The sequence below is a fragment of the Helianthus annuus genome, chromosome 14 (assembly GCF_002127325.2).
Source record: "Helianthus annuus cultivar XRQ/B chromosome 14, HanXRQr2.0-SUNRISE, whole genome shotgun sequence".
Lineage (NCBI taxonomy): Eukaryota > Viridiplantae > Streptophyta > Magnoliopsida > Asterales > Asteraceae > Helianthus > Helianthus annuus.
Window position 1 is genome coordinate 127902379 of NC_035446.2, and position 14728 is coordinate 127917106.

At 34.5% G+C, this 14728-nt stretch overlaps 2 protein-coding genes across 2 annotated transcripts; both read left to right on the top strand.

Moving 5' to 3' along the window:
- The first annotated feature begins 2820 nt into the window (after positions 1–2820).
- On the top strand, positions 2821–8977 carry LOC110903700 (phenylalanine--tRNA ligase alpha subunit, cytoplasmic). The gene is made up of 19 exons (XM_022149482.2): positions 2821–2984; positions 3171–3325; positions 5048–5170; positions 5357–5449; positions 5555–5611; positions 5909–5964; positions 6084–6176; positions 6289–6379; positions 6534–6571; positions 6656–6694; positions 6782–6858; positions 6932–7016; positions 7120–7216; positions 7431–7527; positions 7855–7926; positions 8088–8154; positions 8230–8355; positions 8522–8576; positions 8651–8977. The coding sequence occupies exons 2-19, from the start codon at positions 3179–3181 to the stop codon at positions 8699–8701; spliced, it is 1464 nt and encodes a 487-aa protein (XP_022005174.1). The 5' UTR covers positions 2821–2984; positions 3171–3178; the 3' UTR covers positions 8702–8977.
- A 2028-nt stretch (positions 8978–11005) lies between these two features.
- LOC110907365 (myosin heavy chain, clone 203-like) lies at positions 11006–13789 on the top strand. Its single transcript, XM_022152359.1, has 5 exons — positions 11006–11201; positions 11857–11997; positions 12058–12437; positions 13126–13266; positions 13358–13789. The coding sequence occupies exons 1-5, from the start codon at positions 11006–11008 to the stop codon at positions 13787–13789; spliced, it is 1290 nt and encodes a 429-aa protein (XP_022008051.1).
- The last annotated feature ends 939 nt before the right edge of the window (positions 13790–14728 follow it).

Here is a 14728-nt window from a genome sequence, read left to right on the forward strand (position 1 = left end):
CATTGACATTTAACACAATAAAGGGGATCAAATTGAGGAACGTAGGATTAGTTTGCGATTTTACGTGTATGAGAGTCAACAGTGGAGATGTTAATTGTTAAAGTATTTTCTTTGAAGTTTGTGAAAGATTAAGGATTTAGAATATGCACGGGAAGATTCCATCCCGAAGCACAATAACAAGGGATTACTAATACGTTGTCAATTGTATCTTAATAAAAAGTCAAGCTTAAAGCTCAACCACAAAAAGTCAACTCGTAGGGTTTGTTTGACAACCGACACGTGAACATATTTGCAACAAATCAATTATATGTGTCTCGTTGCACATTATGTTGACAGAATTTTGAAGTTGCAAAAAATGATATAACTTGTGTCCTACATACAACCATTGAGAAAATGAGATTGGACGAGTTGTGGAAAACTATTTGATTGAGCTGTCCTTGCGAAAACATTACAACTATTATTGTTGACATTCCATGTAGCAATGATGTCGTAATCGAGTATGACTTATATCATGAATCTAATCATGCAACATAGGCGTAAAAATTTATAAAGATTTATTTAAATGTATAAGGGTTGTCGTTGGGTTAAACTATCACCAACAACCTTGAAAGGATTCAAAGAGTTTGCTATATTGGGAAAAAAATGAATGTTAAAAGTTTTAATGTAATGATGTACTTACTATTGGAACTTCACATGTTAATATTTAGCTTCTTAGGTTAAAATTGAGACCGAACCAGATTCAAATTCGTTTTTTTCGTTCCTTTTGAATTTAGTTCTTTTGATTGAAAAAATAATAAAAACCGAGAAAGCCAAACCGACAATCATCCCTAGAAAACACAAGCCAACCTATCAAGTCACGATTTGACTTACCATCCTAGGTGGCAATCGACGATCCATAGCCCTTAGCCTTAGTTGGAAATGTCGAGCTAAGGCCGTGGGGTATGGGGCGGGAGTTTTGGCGTGGGTTGCGGTAAAACGCCCAAGTCACCACCCCGGGTGGGCTTGGGTTTGGGGGGTGGCCCTTGGGGCTTGGGTTTCAAGCCGGGCGTGGGGCGGGGGACCAAGGTGACATGGCGGTTGCTGAGTGGCCCATTCAAAGTAGCCGTTGGGGGCTAGGTTTAAAAAAAAAACTTTTTTCCTTTATATATACTTACCACATTTAACATTTTTCTCACACAATATCAAACACATAAAACACAATATTACCATAAGTTCTTCAAGTTATAGTGAATCGTCATCATCATCTGACGATGGTGCGGAAATATTTCTACAAACGATCGCGGCTGTGGTGAAAGCTATCGTGGAAGACGAAGACGATGAGGAAGAGACTCAACAACCTAAACGGAGGATGAGGTACATCGCTCGTGAACGGCACACTGCTAACGATTTGTTGGTAAGCGATTACTTCTCAGCGGAACCTAAGTATGATGAAAAAATGTTTAGGCGTCGTTTTCGTATGAGTAAAAACTTATTTTTAAGAATATCTAGAGATCTTGAGGAGAAATATGATTATTTCAAACAAAAACCCGATGTAACCGGGCAGTTAGGATTTAGTACGTGGCAAAAGGTCACGGCCGCACTTAGGCAGTTAGCGTACGGCAATAGTTCGGACATTATGGATGACTATTTAAAAATGTCTGCATGTGTAGCTAGAGAAACTCTTCACAACTTTTGTTCGTGTATTCTAGAACTTTATAAGAAAAGATATTTGAGAAAGCCCTCCTTCAGTGACATGCAACAAATATTGGAACATCACGCTGATTATCATGGGCTACCCGGGATGATAGGTAGTTTAGATTGTATGAAATGGCCCTGGGAACTTTGTCCTACCCAATGGCAAGGTGCTCACACTAGTGGATTTCACGGGGTGCCAGCCATCATGCTTGAAGCGGTTGCGTCCCAAGATCTTTGGATATGGCATGCGTTCTTCGGTATGCCAGGTTCACATAATGATATTACCATCATACACCACTCGCCTCTTTTCAATGATCGGGTAAATGGTATAGGACCCAAAGGAAGTTTCTTTGTAAACGGGGTTGGGTACGCGTACGGGTACTACCTAGTTGATGGGATTTACCCAGAGTGGGGGGTTTTTGTAAAATCGTTCACAAAACACGGTACCACAGATCCAAAGAGATTAAAGTTTAACAGGGTCCAGATGGCTGCACGTAAAGACGTCGAGCGAGCATTCGGTGTTTTGAAGAAAAGGTGGCGAATATTGGGAATTCCTTGTCGACTATGGGACAAGGATCAGATTGGAAACGTGATGTACACATGTACCATTCTTCACAACATGATTTTGGAGGATGAAGGTAAAGCGGTCGTTACCTACTATGATGACGATGATCCCCAACCAGGTAACGTAACAGACGAAGATAAAGCGGCAAATGAATATTTAATAAAGTCAAGGGATATACATCAGAACCTTCGAGCTGATTTGGTGGAACACGTTTCAACGATTCCTGGGTTCGAAACCGACGAAGACGACGAAGAATGACTGTCTTTTATTTTGATAATTATTATGTATGTTTATGTATTTTTTTTAAATATGTATGTTATATGTATGTGTATTTTTTGTATAATTATAAATATAAATATAAATATATATTAAAATTAATTGTTGAGATGGCATAGCCACCCGCCCAACCCAAGCCCAACCCATGCCCCGCCATACCCTGCGGACAAGTAACAACCCCGTGGGCTGGCTCCCTTTACACGTGTCACCTTTTGCCCAACCCAAACCCCAACCCAAGCCCCACCATATCCCACGGCCTAAGCTAACTCGACTCGTTTTGGTACTACTCGAGTCTAGTGAATCATCATCGATTCCCTTGTTTAAGAGCTCATAACATATTATCGTCAAAAAGTCAAAATTAATGCAATTTTTGATATCAGAGATCCTTTTCACCCTTTACTAACTCTAACTACTACCGCCGCCGCCACCGGTTCGTTTCCGCCACCATCTTCTGCCACCGGTGAATCAGGTAAGCTGTTAACGGAGTCAATTTTGTGTTACTATCACAGATTAAGTTCATCATCAGTAAATCTAATTGAAACGCTAGCTAATCTCATTTTCGATATCTGTTGTTAGTTCTGTGAATTGTTTCTACTTCTACAAACCCTAGGGTTGCTAATTTACATGTAGTAGTAGTTAATATTGTAATCTACAGTCAAACATATGGCGGAAGAAGCAGTGCTAGGGTTTCTGGAGAAGAATGAAGAGATAAAAGATTCAGGCGAGTTCGCTGTGGAGAAAGGAATCAGTCATGAAGAGATTGTTAATGTCATTAAGAGCCTCAATGGCTTTCGATTTGTTGATGCTCAGGTTTGGTTTGTTTTCTGATCTCATTTGTTAGAGATGTGTGAATGTTGTTAATTGTTGTGTATTGGTTAGACATCACAGTACTGAAATTTGATTTTGTCGAGTGCTTGATTGCTGGAAAGAAAGCTACACTAGTCATTAGCTATAGAAACATGATTCTGGAAATGAATTGCTTAGGTTAGATATGCATGTGGGATGTAATACTAGATATTACATCCATAGACATTAGATGATAGTATGATACATAGTGATTGTTGTATAGAGTATAGACATTAGACAAATTTTGTGTTATCCATGCGTATTGTTTTTGGAGATTTTTGAGAATAGTATCTGCTACGAACCTACATGGGATATCTGATACATGGTGATTTGTTGTATTAGAGTAGGATGAAGTTATTAATAGTTAATTTCTACTAAATATTGTTTTGCTTTGAAGCATAAATAAATGCTTCCAGCAATATTGCAATGTGGTAGCTTTGGTGTCTACTTACTCCCAACACATTTCATACTTTTAGTTCCACAGTCATACCAATTACGTCATTTTTGTCTGATATTAATCAAGGTCACTAGTGTAAAATACTAAAATGTCATTGGGGGAAGAGCAATTCGGCAGAGAGAATGCTGATCATCTCAATCAGTTCAAATGATAAATATCAAGTAATCTTGGTTTTAAAATGCGCGATGCGCTCCTATGCCTTTGGATCCCAAAAGCCGACTTGCAATGTGTGATGCGCGCACATCACGTATGTGAGACGTTTGTCATCCGAAAAATTATTTATAGATAATATTTTAACTTGTTAACTTTAAACACTAAAAATTTAGAAATTAAAATAAATAAATACAAAAATGTAGCTCTATTACCATCAAAGAAGTTCAATATAACCATAATAAGCCTTGAACTTTTATGTGTACAAGTAGTCTATGCAAAAGGTACAAGTAATCTATGTACGAACTCACTTAATAACTTCATCAGCCCATTGTACAAGCCAATGAAGCACATTGTACAAGCTCATTGTACAATTTTACTCTCTAGTGGTCGATTTCCGGAAAATGCGCACATTAGGGCGCATCATGCAGGCGCATCAGGAGCGTATTATGCGATTTAGAGCGCATCATCCTTGCATCATGTAATCGCAGCACATTGCATCACCTGATGCGATCTCATCAACGCATCGTGCGCATCACGCATTACGCGATCCTGATGCGCGCATTTTAAAACCAAGCAAGTAATTTGATTAAAATTGGAGAAAAATGATGCAACTGAAATGATTATGTAGATACAGGTGTGTTGATAAATACTCTTGTCAGATGAAAAAATTATTGTAAAAATATGGTGACATTTTCTACTTAATGTCCCCGGTAGTAGTATTAAAGCATCTGATAGGTTTTAAAATGTACAAATTTTTGTAGTTTTATATATGGAAAATTGGAAATCACTTGCAATGCTTACTGAATTTAGCCGCAAATAACTTTTTGTAGTTGATGTTTTTTTAACTAAAGTTTGTATATTCTTTATAATATGCTGGCTCACAGCAGCGTGTATCCTTTGTGCTGTATCAAGAGTTAAGAATCTAATGTCTTGACTCTTGAGCACAGTTCTCACTTAAATATGTTGACATTTTCTCTTATCCTTTTCGGCCGTTTTTAATTTGTTTGTGTTTATTTAGATCTTTGGATGGAAGTAAGTTAAGTTATATATAAACCGAAATATGCTTTTGCATATAGGATATTAAAAAGGAGAGATGGCAACTAACTGCTGAAGGCAAAACTTATGCTGCTAATGGATCTCCAGAATTCCAACTATTCATGGCGGTCCCACCAGAGGGTATTTCACGGGTAGAACTGCAGGTAAAAAACCAATCTTGTATCCACAAGATGGATTATTGAAAGTTAAATTTCGCTTTCATCATTTTGTATCCGAATTTAATTGCATGTGATCCTTCATTGTATGTATAGTCTTGGATTTTGATAATAGTTGGTTGCTTGTTGGAAGATAATCAAGATATATGTAATAAATTAGTTACTCAAATGCAGAAAAAGCTGGGAGACCCAGGTTTCAAAATAGGCTGCCAGCAAGCGATAAAAAATAAATGGGTGGAGATGGGGAAGTCACAAGTCTCTAGAAAGGTAAAGTTGATTGAGTTTCAAGGATATATTTTATATATGACGATGCTAGTTTTTTTTAACACTATAATCCAAAACTAATCTATCGTTATTTTTGACTTGACGTAGGTTGCACATGTTGATGATAGTGTGAAGGATATGCTTGTAAAGATAAACAACGGAGAGGTGATGAATTTACCAAGTCCTTACTTTATTTAGAATATTAATCACTGTTTACCGTTGTGAATTGTAATAAACGAAAGTTTATAGTAATGTGTATTTATTATATATATGTGTGTGTGTGTGCATCCGGCAATGGACTTGCATGTTTTCTTAAGGAATTAACATTTAAAAAGCTGGTATATCGTTGTACAGGAGGAGTGTATGAGGGTGTATAACTTATATCTTTTGTCCAAACATAAACTTGTTTGTCTCATTGTTTTATTCTTACATATGTTTGACTGTTAAGATTAATTATTTCAGGCCCCCAACCAAGAGGGTATCGATGCTCTGAAGCGAAGAAAACTTATTTCTCCTCAGTAATATTTCTTCATGACGTCTTTTTATTACGCTTCGGTTATACATGAAGATAAGCTGCGTATGTATTTATCAACTTTATCTTCTTCATGTGGTTTTTATGTTTGTACACTTTTTACAGGGTATGGAAAGGCTACTCTGTTAAGAAAGGTCCTAATTATGCACCAAAAAGAAGGAAGCCTGCCACCGATTTAACAAGAGAAAATCTGCAAAGGTATTATAATGTCTTATTTTAATTAATTAAGTGATGGATGCTCTTATTATTGAAGGAAAAACAAGATGCTCGAATGCTTATGATACTTGCATTTTCTATTTTGTTTTTCAAGTGGCGAGTGGAAGGACTTGCAGTTTAAAGAGTATAATTTTCTCGCTAAAGGTTTTCCAATTGAAGGCGGTTACCTCCATCCTTTACTTAAGGCAAGAGTGCAATTCATCACTATCTGATTAGATGTTTCAAATGTCTTATCTTGCTGTCATCGTTTTGTATAATTGCAAACGAATGGGGGTTCTATGGTTGAGACATGTTGTCATTAAAAAAGATGCATATATCTAAATATCTAAGTTATTTCAGGTGAGGCGACAAATGCAGATGATTTTTCTTCAAATGGGGTAATGTCAACTATAACATTTCATATGACATCATTTTAATGAATAATAGTTTATATTATGCAAAACCTATTTGTTTTATTGTAGATTTGAGGAGATGCCTACAAATAATTATGTTGAAAGCAGGTAGCTATTGTATTCTTTCATTATACAACTTGATTGTTCATCACCTTGTGTTCTTTGTTAAAAAAACACAATTTTTTTTAAATACAGCTTCTGGAATTTTGATGCACTTTTCCAACCGCAACAGCACCCTGCCCGTGATTCACACGATACATTTTTCTTAAAAGGTATGCTCAAAGTTTATATTTGTGTCAGGTTTATAATTTACTCTAATGGGTGACGTGGCTATGGTATATGCAGAACCTTCTACCACAAAAACGCTTCCGGAAGATTATGTTGAGAGAGTAAAGCAGATTCATGAGTCTGGAGGTCATGGATCAAGAGGGTATGCCATCATAAAAAACATTTATATTATACCTTCACCTTTATAGATTTTTTTTTTTTTTTTTTTTTTTTTTGTAATAAGTAAAGCAACATTTATGTTGTAGGTATGGGTATGACTGGAAAAGAGAGGAAGCAAATAAAAACTTATTACGAACTCATACAACTGCGGTTTCCTCAAGGATGCTGTACGCACTTGCAAAGGTTTATTTATCAATGTACCTTTCACATATTTTATTTCATGCACGTTTGTGTAACAATTTTTTTAAATAAACAAGCGTAAAGACAAATGTTTTGAAGAGATAAACATGCTTTTGTGTTTTAACCTTGTATATAGGTTCTTTATCTATATTCTTCCATTTGGGGTTGAAGTAAGAGTTACAGGGCTGCATTTTAATTTATCTGCTAAAATTTGCAGAAACCTTTCGAAGCCAAAAGGTACTATAGTATTGATCGGGTCTTCAGAAATGAGGCTGTTGACCGGACCCACCTGGCTGAGTTTCATCAAATAGAAGGTATTTTTGTCTCTATTTGTTATTGTATACAAAATACTTGCTACTATTGAAAAACTGGAAATAAATTTTTTTTATCTGTTTGAAAATGATGGTTTCATAATGAACGGGCGTTTGTTATTTCTTGTTGGAAAAAAGAACTCAGTAATCCATTATTGTGAAGTGTGTAATTTCAAAAAATTCCCTATTTTGACAAATTCTCAGTAATTACTTAAGTTGAAGATTAAATATCATATGTTCTTATCTCGGGTCCTGACAGATCCAGTTGTAGTTGAAGTTGCCACAACTTGTTTTATTTATTTTTATTTATTCTATTTATGGGTTCTTCAGGGTTAATATGTGATCGTGGACTAAGTCTCGGGGATTTGCAAGGCGTCCTGCATGACTTCTTCTCCCGTTTGGGTAAATACTAACCTCCTTCATATTAAGGGTGATACTGTAATTTGCTACAAGTAATATGATTTAAATTAAATATAATCTTTGTTTATGCCAAATTATTTAAAGTATAATATTCTTAAGCGTATCAAAAATACAGTATGTTCTCATGCCATCTTTTGTTTCAGGAATGTCCAAGTTGCGTTTCAAGCCTGCTTACAATCCGTACACTGAGCCGAGCATGGAAATATTCGGGTACAATTTTGTTATTTTAGTTAACAACTGTAATATGGATACAATAAATGTAATGTATTTAATTTGATGTGGCAGTTATCATGAAGGCTTAAAGAAATGGGTTGAGGTAGGAAATTCTGGAATGTTCAGACCTGAAATGTTACTTCCTATGGGACTTCCGGAGGATGTTACAGTTATTGCTTGGGGTCTTTCCCTTGAACGGTATTTGCAACAAAACAATATTTTTGTTTCATTTTGACCCGTATGAGATAAAACACAATCCACACTAACCCACACCATGCTTGTAAAGTACCTACTTCAAATTCATCACCATGTTATATATGTTTAGTTATGATAACAATTTATAAATCCATTTGGTATACACCAGGCCAACTATGATACTTTATGGCATTGATAACATCCGAGATCTCTTCGGTCACAAGGTATGCGCAACTGCATTAATCTGTTCCAAATAATGAAAAACCGGTGGTGTGATTCTGTTTTCGCTTTTTTGCAGGTGGATCTTGGCCTCATTAAGAGTAACCCTATATGTCGTATTGGCTTATAATACAAATACTAGGATGAATGGCCGGTTAATATATGTCCCCCTTGAATATTGGTACCCTTGATTTTCATTGACATAGAATACATGATCATTCTAGTTGTTGAAGACAAAAACTGGATGCATAGTCTTGTTATGTTTTCTTTTTGGTATTTCAAAAACATTTTTTTTGTAAGACTAGATCCTTGATTTGTTGTGTCATTAGACATTCTGCAAGTGTATTCATATACTTGCATCACAAGTTGAATTTTGATTTGCCATTAATTAGTGTTGGTTGTGCTATTTTATGTGTGCATTCTTGTCAGCTTGTATATTAGTTAGTATGACTCGAATGATTTAATTTGGCTTACTTTGGGTCTCGTCAAAAGTACGCCACAAGTCCACAATGTCTCCAAAATCAAACTTACACCACATACTCTGATAACTCCCAACAGTCCAGCTATACAATTTTGCTCTGTTTCTGACCCATAAAAGGTATCCTCTTTGACATCTTCAACCAATTTGTAATATGATACCCTTCTATTATTAACAATGATCTCATGCGGGCTCTTCCACAGGTTCCATATTGAAGTCATAAAGATCGCTTGAATCATCTTCTCTTGTTGCTTGTTAGTTGTTACTCCTAGGCTTACTATGAACTTCAATGGCTGTGACACTGAGGTAAAGGAGTTTGGAATTGGAATTTTACACCCGACACAAATTTGTCACCAAATCAGTTTCGCCGCAACAAATGATGCAATCAAATGGTGGGTCAGCTGATTCATCAGCAAAGCCACAATGAACACATGATTAGTTCATACATGCCACCCTTCTCGTCACCAACACTTATTGAAATTTTATTCATCTCCACCCGTAACACAAAATAGTTATGGGTCATGGTGGGTTGTTTAAAAACAAAGTAAAATTGCCAGAGTGGGTCCATTTCGGACGTTGCCCCAATTCGCCCCCTAGTAGCGCTCTCGAAACTCAACAATGCACAGACAAGAATGCCACGATTAGAATGAACGTAAATTGATGTACACACATATAAAACATGTTTACAATAAGATTTATCATATTCTAAATACATATCTACTTTAATACTCCAATTCACATTTCAAATAATATTATTTAATTATTTAAATATAAATATAAACAATGAATCGGTGAGGAATTTTACTCGCTAATACTTTCTTTCATAAAGTAAGTTTAAATAAAAAGCAAAGTACACAAATACATTTAAGCTGGTCTAAATAAAAACTAACAAAATGAGAGATAGAATTTTCATTTGTAAGACCACCTGTAGTGGCTAAGGTTTTGGACTTTTGGACGTAGAGTGGGCAAAAAACGCCTCAATCATGGGTGCACACCCCGTGGGCGTTTTTACTGGATTTTGGGTTGGGGCGTTTCCTTAAAACGCCTGAATCAAAAGTGGATGACCAATATAATTTTTGTGATGGTTTTTTATTTATTTTTTATTTACTTCAATTATAATATCTTATCATTGCAAGAGTTCAAGCCTAATTACACCCCTTTTTAACTTCAAGCCCCTTTATTGACTAGGCGGCCACGTCTCCCTTCATGCCCAAGAATAAGGGCATTTGTTTCACTCACCACTACACATGTTTTAAAAACAAATAAGAGATGAAAAAAATAACACAAAATACTTGAATTAGTTATTATAATACCTTTGACTAAAATTCGCATTTAGAAAATTCATCGAGTTTGTGATCATATAGTGGGAGACGATAAAATCAATATATAGTAGGCTGGGTTAATTAAAACTTTAATATTAAAAATAATCGAAGGATTGAGATATTCTTGTTATCAAGTCGTGAATCTTTATGGCAATAATGACATAGGGATCTATTTTATCACAAGGTATATTTAATAACTTTAAAGCACTAGTTAACATGTTATAAATCTTCAAAACAAACTTCTAACATTAAATTCTTTGTTGTGTGAAAAAAAAATCGATTTCATCAAGAGCAACTCTCAATTTTAGTGGCAAAGGATAACCTGTATTATTTCTATTGTTGTTATTATATATATATAGGGTGGAGATAAAATAGGAAGTTTATTTCGCTAGAAAGGATAGGAAGCAATCATAACCGTCCAATTGCACAATCTACGGTCTAAATCAAAATCAAATTAAAAACTGTCATTTAAACACGCTCTCCGGGGTTTCAGGGGTATTATCGTCAAAATCCAAAATAACCGCCGTTGAATATACACAGAAATCCTTCGAAAAATAGTGCATTACGTTTTACTCTTCCATTGAACGATCAAACACATACAGAAATTTGAGAAAATCATACTCCATTGAACTTCATGGCGTCGTCAAGAGATAATTTGAAGGTTTACATTCAAGTTACTCAAAAGAAATCAGTCTCTGAAAACCCTAAATCATCAAAGAAGCAAAAAACATCTTCAGCAGAAGAGAACATAGATGAACAAGAAAATATTAGCCGAAAATCACCAATGAAACAACAAAGAACTAGAAAACGCAAAGATATTTCAGACAATGGTAATTTTATCTATTTTTGCTCTTTAACTGAATTCAAGTTACGTTTTATGAAGTACAGTAGACCTAATATATCATATCCGTTCCGAAAAATAGTTAATGAGTTATATCTTCCCCTATCTTAACATTTTTGTTAGCAGAGACTACATTGCGTTTTATGTTAAAACTATGATCTAAGATGCTAATGCTTCTTATGGGATTTATATATTGTGAATTAGTGCGTTTTACCTTAATAAAGTTGCAGAAACAAAGAGATTATTATTATGAGAATTGTAATCGAATTTTAGAACATTGCATTTTATCTTTGAATTTGTTGAGATACATGTGTTGTTAACTATTGCCTGTTAAATAATATGATGTAAATTATTGCGTTTTATCTTAAACTTGTGAATTACTGCTTTTTATCTTTATAGTGTTAGCTAATTCGATTTATCATAAATTTGTTAATTGACATTGTTAACTAATGCGTTTTATATTAATTTATCATAAAAAACAAAATGAGATTATGTAATGTTAATTTGCTGTGTTAAATAATATGATTTAAAGTATTGCGTTTTATCTAAAACATGGGAATCACTGCTTTTTATCTTTATAGTGTTAGCTAATGCGTTTTATCATAAATTTGTTAATTGACATTGTTTCATTATTCTATTTCAAGTTAAAAAACAAGAGGAAAAACAAAAAAGGAGAAGAAAGAAAGTGGTGATAGAATCATCAGAAGAGACAGTTTCTGATTCCAATGATAAAAAATCTAGACGAGCTATCGTTCTGCATAATTCCGAACAAGAAGTAAATTCAGGTAACATAAAACGCATTTAACAAATTTCAAATATGTTTTTAACACAATTCAATGTGTCAGATGATGATTTTGTTGATCCACAACCAAGAGTTAACCCGACAAAAAATCAAAAGAAGGAAAAGGCAGAATCAAAACCAAAGAGATCACAGAGGAAAGATAAAACAAAAGAACAACCAGAACAACAACCATATTATGATTACGACGGAAAAAAAATCAACATAAGATGTGCAGTCAATAATCTAAAAGATTATATTGAAAGTTTGTCAAAGGAGCAAAGGAATGCTGTAAGAGAAATAGGGTTTAAGAGCATACTAAAATTCAATCTGCATTCAGTTCCACGCAAATTCGGATATTGGCTGGTAAAAAACTTTGATGCTGAAAATAATGAGATAAATACTGGAGTTGAAAAGATTAAGATCACAGCTGAATTTATCCAAAAGGTATTTCACATACCAAATGGAAAAACAGTGATTGAGGAAAAACTGAGACCAAAAGAGACTGATCTTATAATTAAATTCTGGCGCGATCAATTCAGCAAAGATATTTTGAAGATAATGTATGCGCACAACTTGATTAGTTATTTAAAATCAAGAAATGAGCTTGGAAGATTGTTCAAACTAAATTTCTTGGTTATATTTTTTACGATCATGGCGGAGGCAATGCAAAGTAGTAATGTTAATCAAAGATTCTTGCCATCAATGAAAAGTGACAAAAAAAATCCAGGATTTTAATTGGTGTGAATATATTCTGACCGTTTTAAGGCGTATAAGAATACAATGGCCTGGAAATGAGAAGCTCTTCAATGGACCTATTGCATTGTTAGCGGTATGAAATCTGATCTTTCACTATCGCTGCATATTTGCTGAATGCTTGTTTAGGCTGCTTGTTTATATTCTTTGTTTGTTTAAAACTATACTTTATAAAACGCAATGTATATTATAAAACCCAATGATCTTTCATTTTTGTTTCTTTATATTCTTTGTTTGTTAAAACTTCTTTTCTAGTGTAAAACGCAATATATTTAAAGTTACAAAACATTAGTTTTGTAAGTTGTTTACAATGATTTATATTTTAAAACGCATCAAAATTTGAATTGATTATATTTCTAAAACGCAATGATTCATACAGATACTATATGCTTACAAAAAACAAGGATTTGACGATGCTGAAAACACTGAAGTGTTCTCTCTTGATAAAATTGACTCTACAACATTACAAGAATTTAAAGATAAATTGGAAATTGCTGCGCAAAATGAGGGGAGATGTCTTGTAATGGAAAAAAAAGAAAAAAGTCAGAAAGACTAAGCAAAAAAAGAAAGATGAAAAGGATGAATTTTATGTTTATCCAACTGAATCCGAGAATGAAAACGAAGAAATTTTTGAAAATGAATCTGAAGAAAATGATGAAGACGATGCTGCAGAACAACCAATCACATTACTTAAAGCTGCAACAGAGTGGATTGATCAAGAGAATCAAGAAAATGTTCAAAACAGCCCAATTAAAACCAATAAAACTGAGAAAACACAAACAGAAAGTGGAGGATCATGGGGCCAATTCTTCATTAAACCATCAATAGGAAATAAAGATAAAATGCGGGTAGACAGTCAAAGCCGACTGCGTAATTTCATGCCATCACAAAATCAAAGTGAAGGTCTTTCTGACATTCATTCAACAAAAAGTGGCGATGAAAATATGAAGAACATTGAAGATAAAAGATCACATGAAGAATATCTTGTGACTGTTTTGGATGATTATTTAAAAGGATTTGAAGATATTTTCGAAAACATCTAATCACGCATAGATGAGATTGTCGAAGAATATCCAAACAGTGAAACTCTTCATAACAAAGTAAACGAATGGGTGTCATTGATGGAAAAATTAAACCATCAAGCAAAAAAGCACAAGAAAGTTAATATTGATTCAAATATGATGGAAACACCATCAAGATTTCTAAATTTGAGCCAAAATGAAGACACTGAAAATCAAATCATTTCAACTCCATTGATTATAAAACGCAATGATGATGATGATGCAAAACGCAATGAGGATAACACAGCTGTAGTCCAGTCCTCCAATCCAGAAAAAATCAGTAACAATGACCCTGCATCTATTCTGGAAACACACATGGAAAAACCTTCAATGGAACAATCATCATTTAGCGAAGAAACTCCATCATTAATGTTGGAGATGATCAAAAAGACAGACGAAGAAGAAAAAAAAATCAAATCAAAAGAAAATTCAGGATAATGAGGTACCATCCTTTGATTTGAAAATTTCTCAGTTGTCTTCAAATGTTGATGAAAATGAAGTTGAAGTTGATACTACTCCTCACGCTGCACAAACCGAAATTCAAGCGGAATCTGAAAATAGATCAATCGAAAAAAATGTTCAAATTACTGGAATACAAACAATGTTTGAGAGAATGTGAAGAACAGGATAATACTGAAAAGCAAATCAGTGATCTAATTCAAAACACATCATTCCTCAACCCACAAGAAGATCCGTAACAAACACCTGCAAAATCAGTTCATCAAGAACAACCAACAACAGATATAAGCAAAACAGAAGAAATAATAACAAAGATGGTACGACCTGATCGAGAGAAAAATATACCAGAAGTATTTTGTTCACCGTACTATCTAAGACAAGTAGCAATGAAGGAAGCAAGAACGGCACACGAAAACAACATATCGGGATACGCTTTCCATGCAGAAGGAGAAATGATGTAAA

Coding starts and splice junctions, on each gene's coding strand:
- LOC110903700 (XM_022149482.2), top strand. CDS start 3,179: ATGGCGGAAGAAGCAGTGCTAGGGTTTCTGGAGAAGAATGAAGAGATA. Junction 6,380..6,533: donor ACCTCCATCCTTTACTTAAG/GCAAGAGTGCAA, acceptor AAGTTATTTCAG/GTGAGGCGACAAATGCAGAT. Junction 8,155..8,229: donor CCGAGCATGGAAATATTCGG/GTACAATTTTGT, acceptor TTGATGTGGCAG/TTATCATGAAGGCTTAAAGA.
- LOC110907365 (XM_022152359.1), top strand. CDS start 11,006: ATGGCGTCGTCAAGAGATAATTTGAAGGTTTACATTCAAGTTACTCAA. Junction 11,998..12,057: donor CGAACAAGAAGTAAATTCAG/GTAACATAAAAC, acceptor TCAATGTGTCAG/ATGATGATTTTGTTGATCCA. Junction 13,267..13,357: donor AAAATGAGGGGAGATGTCTT/GTAATGGAAAAA, acceptor ACTGAATCCGAG/AATGAAAACGAAGAAATTTT.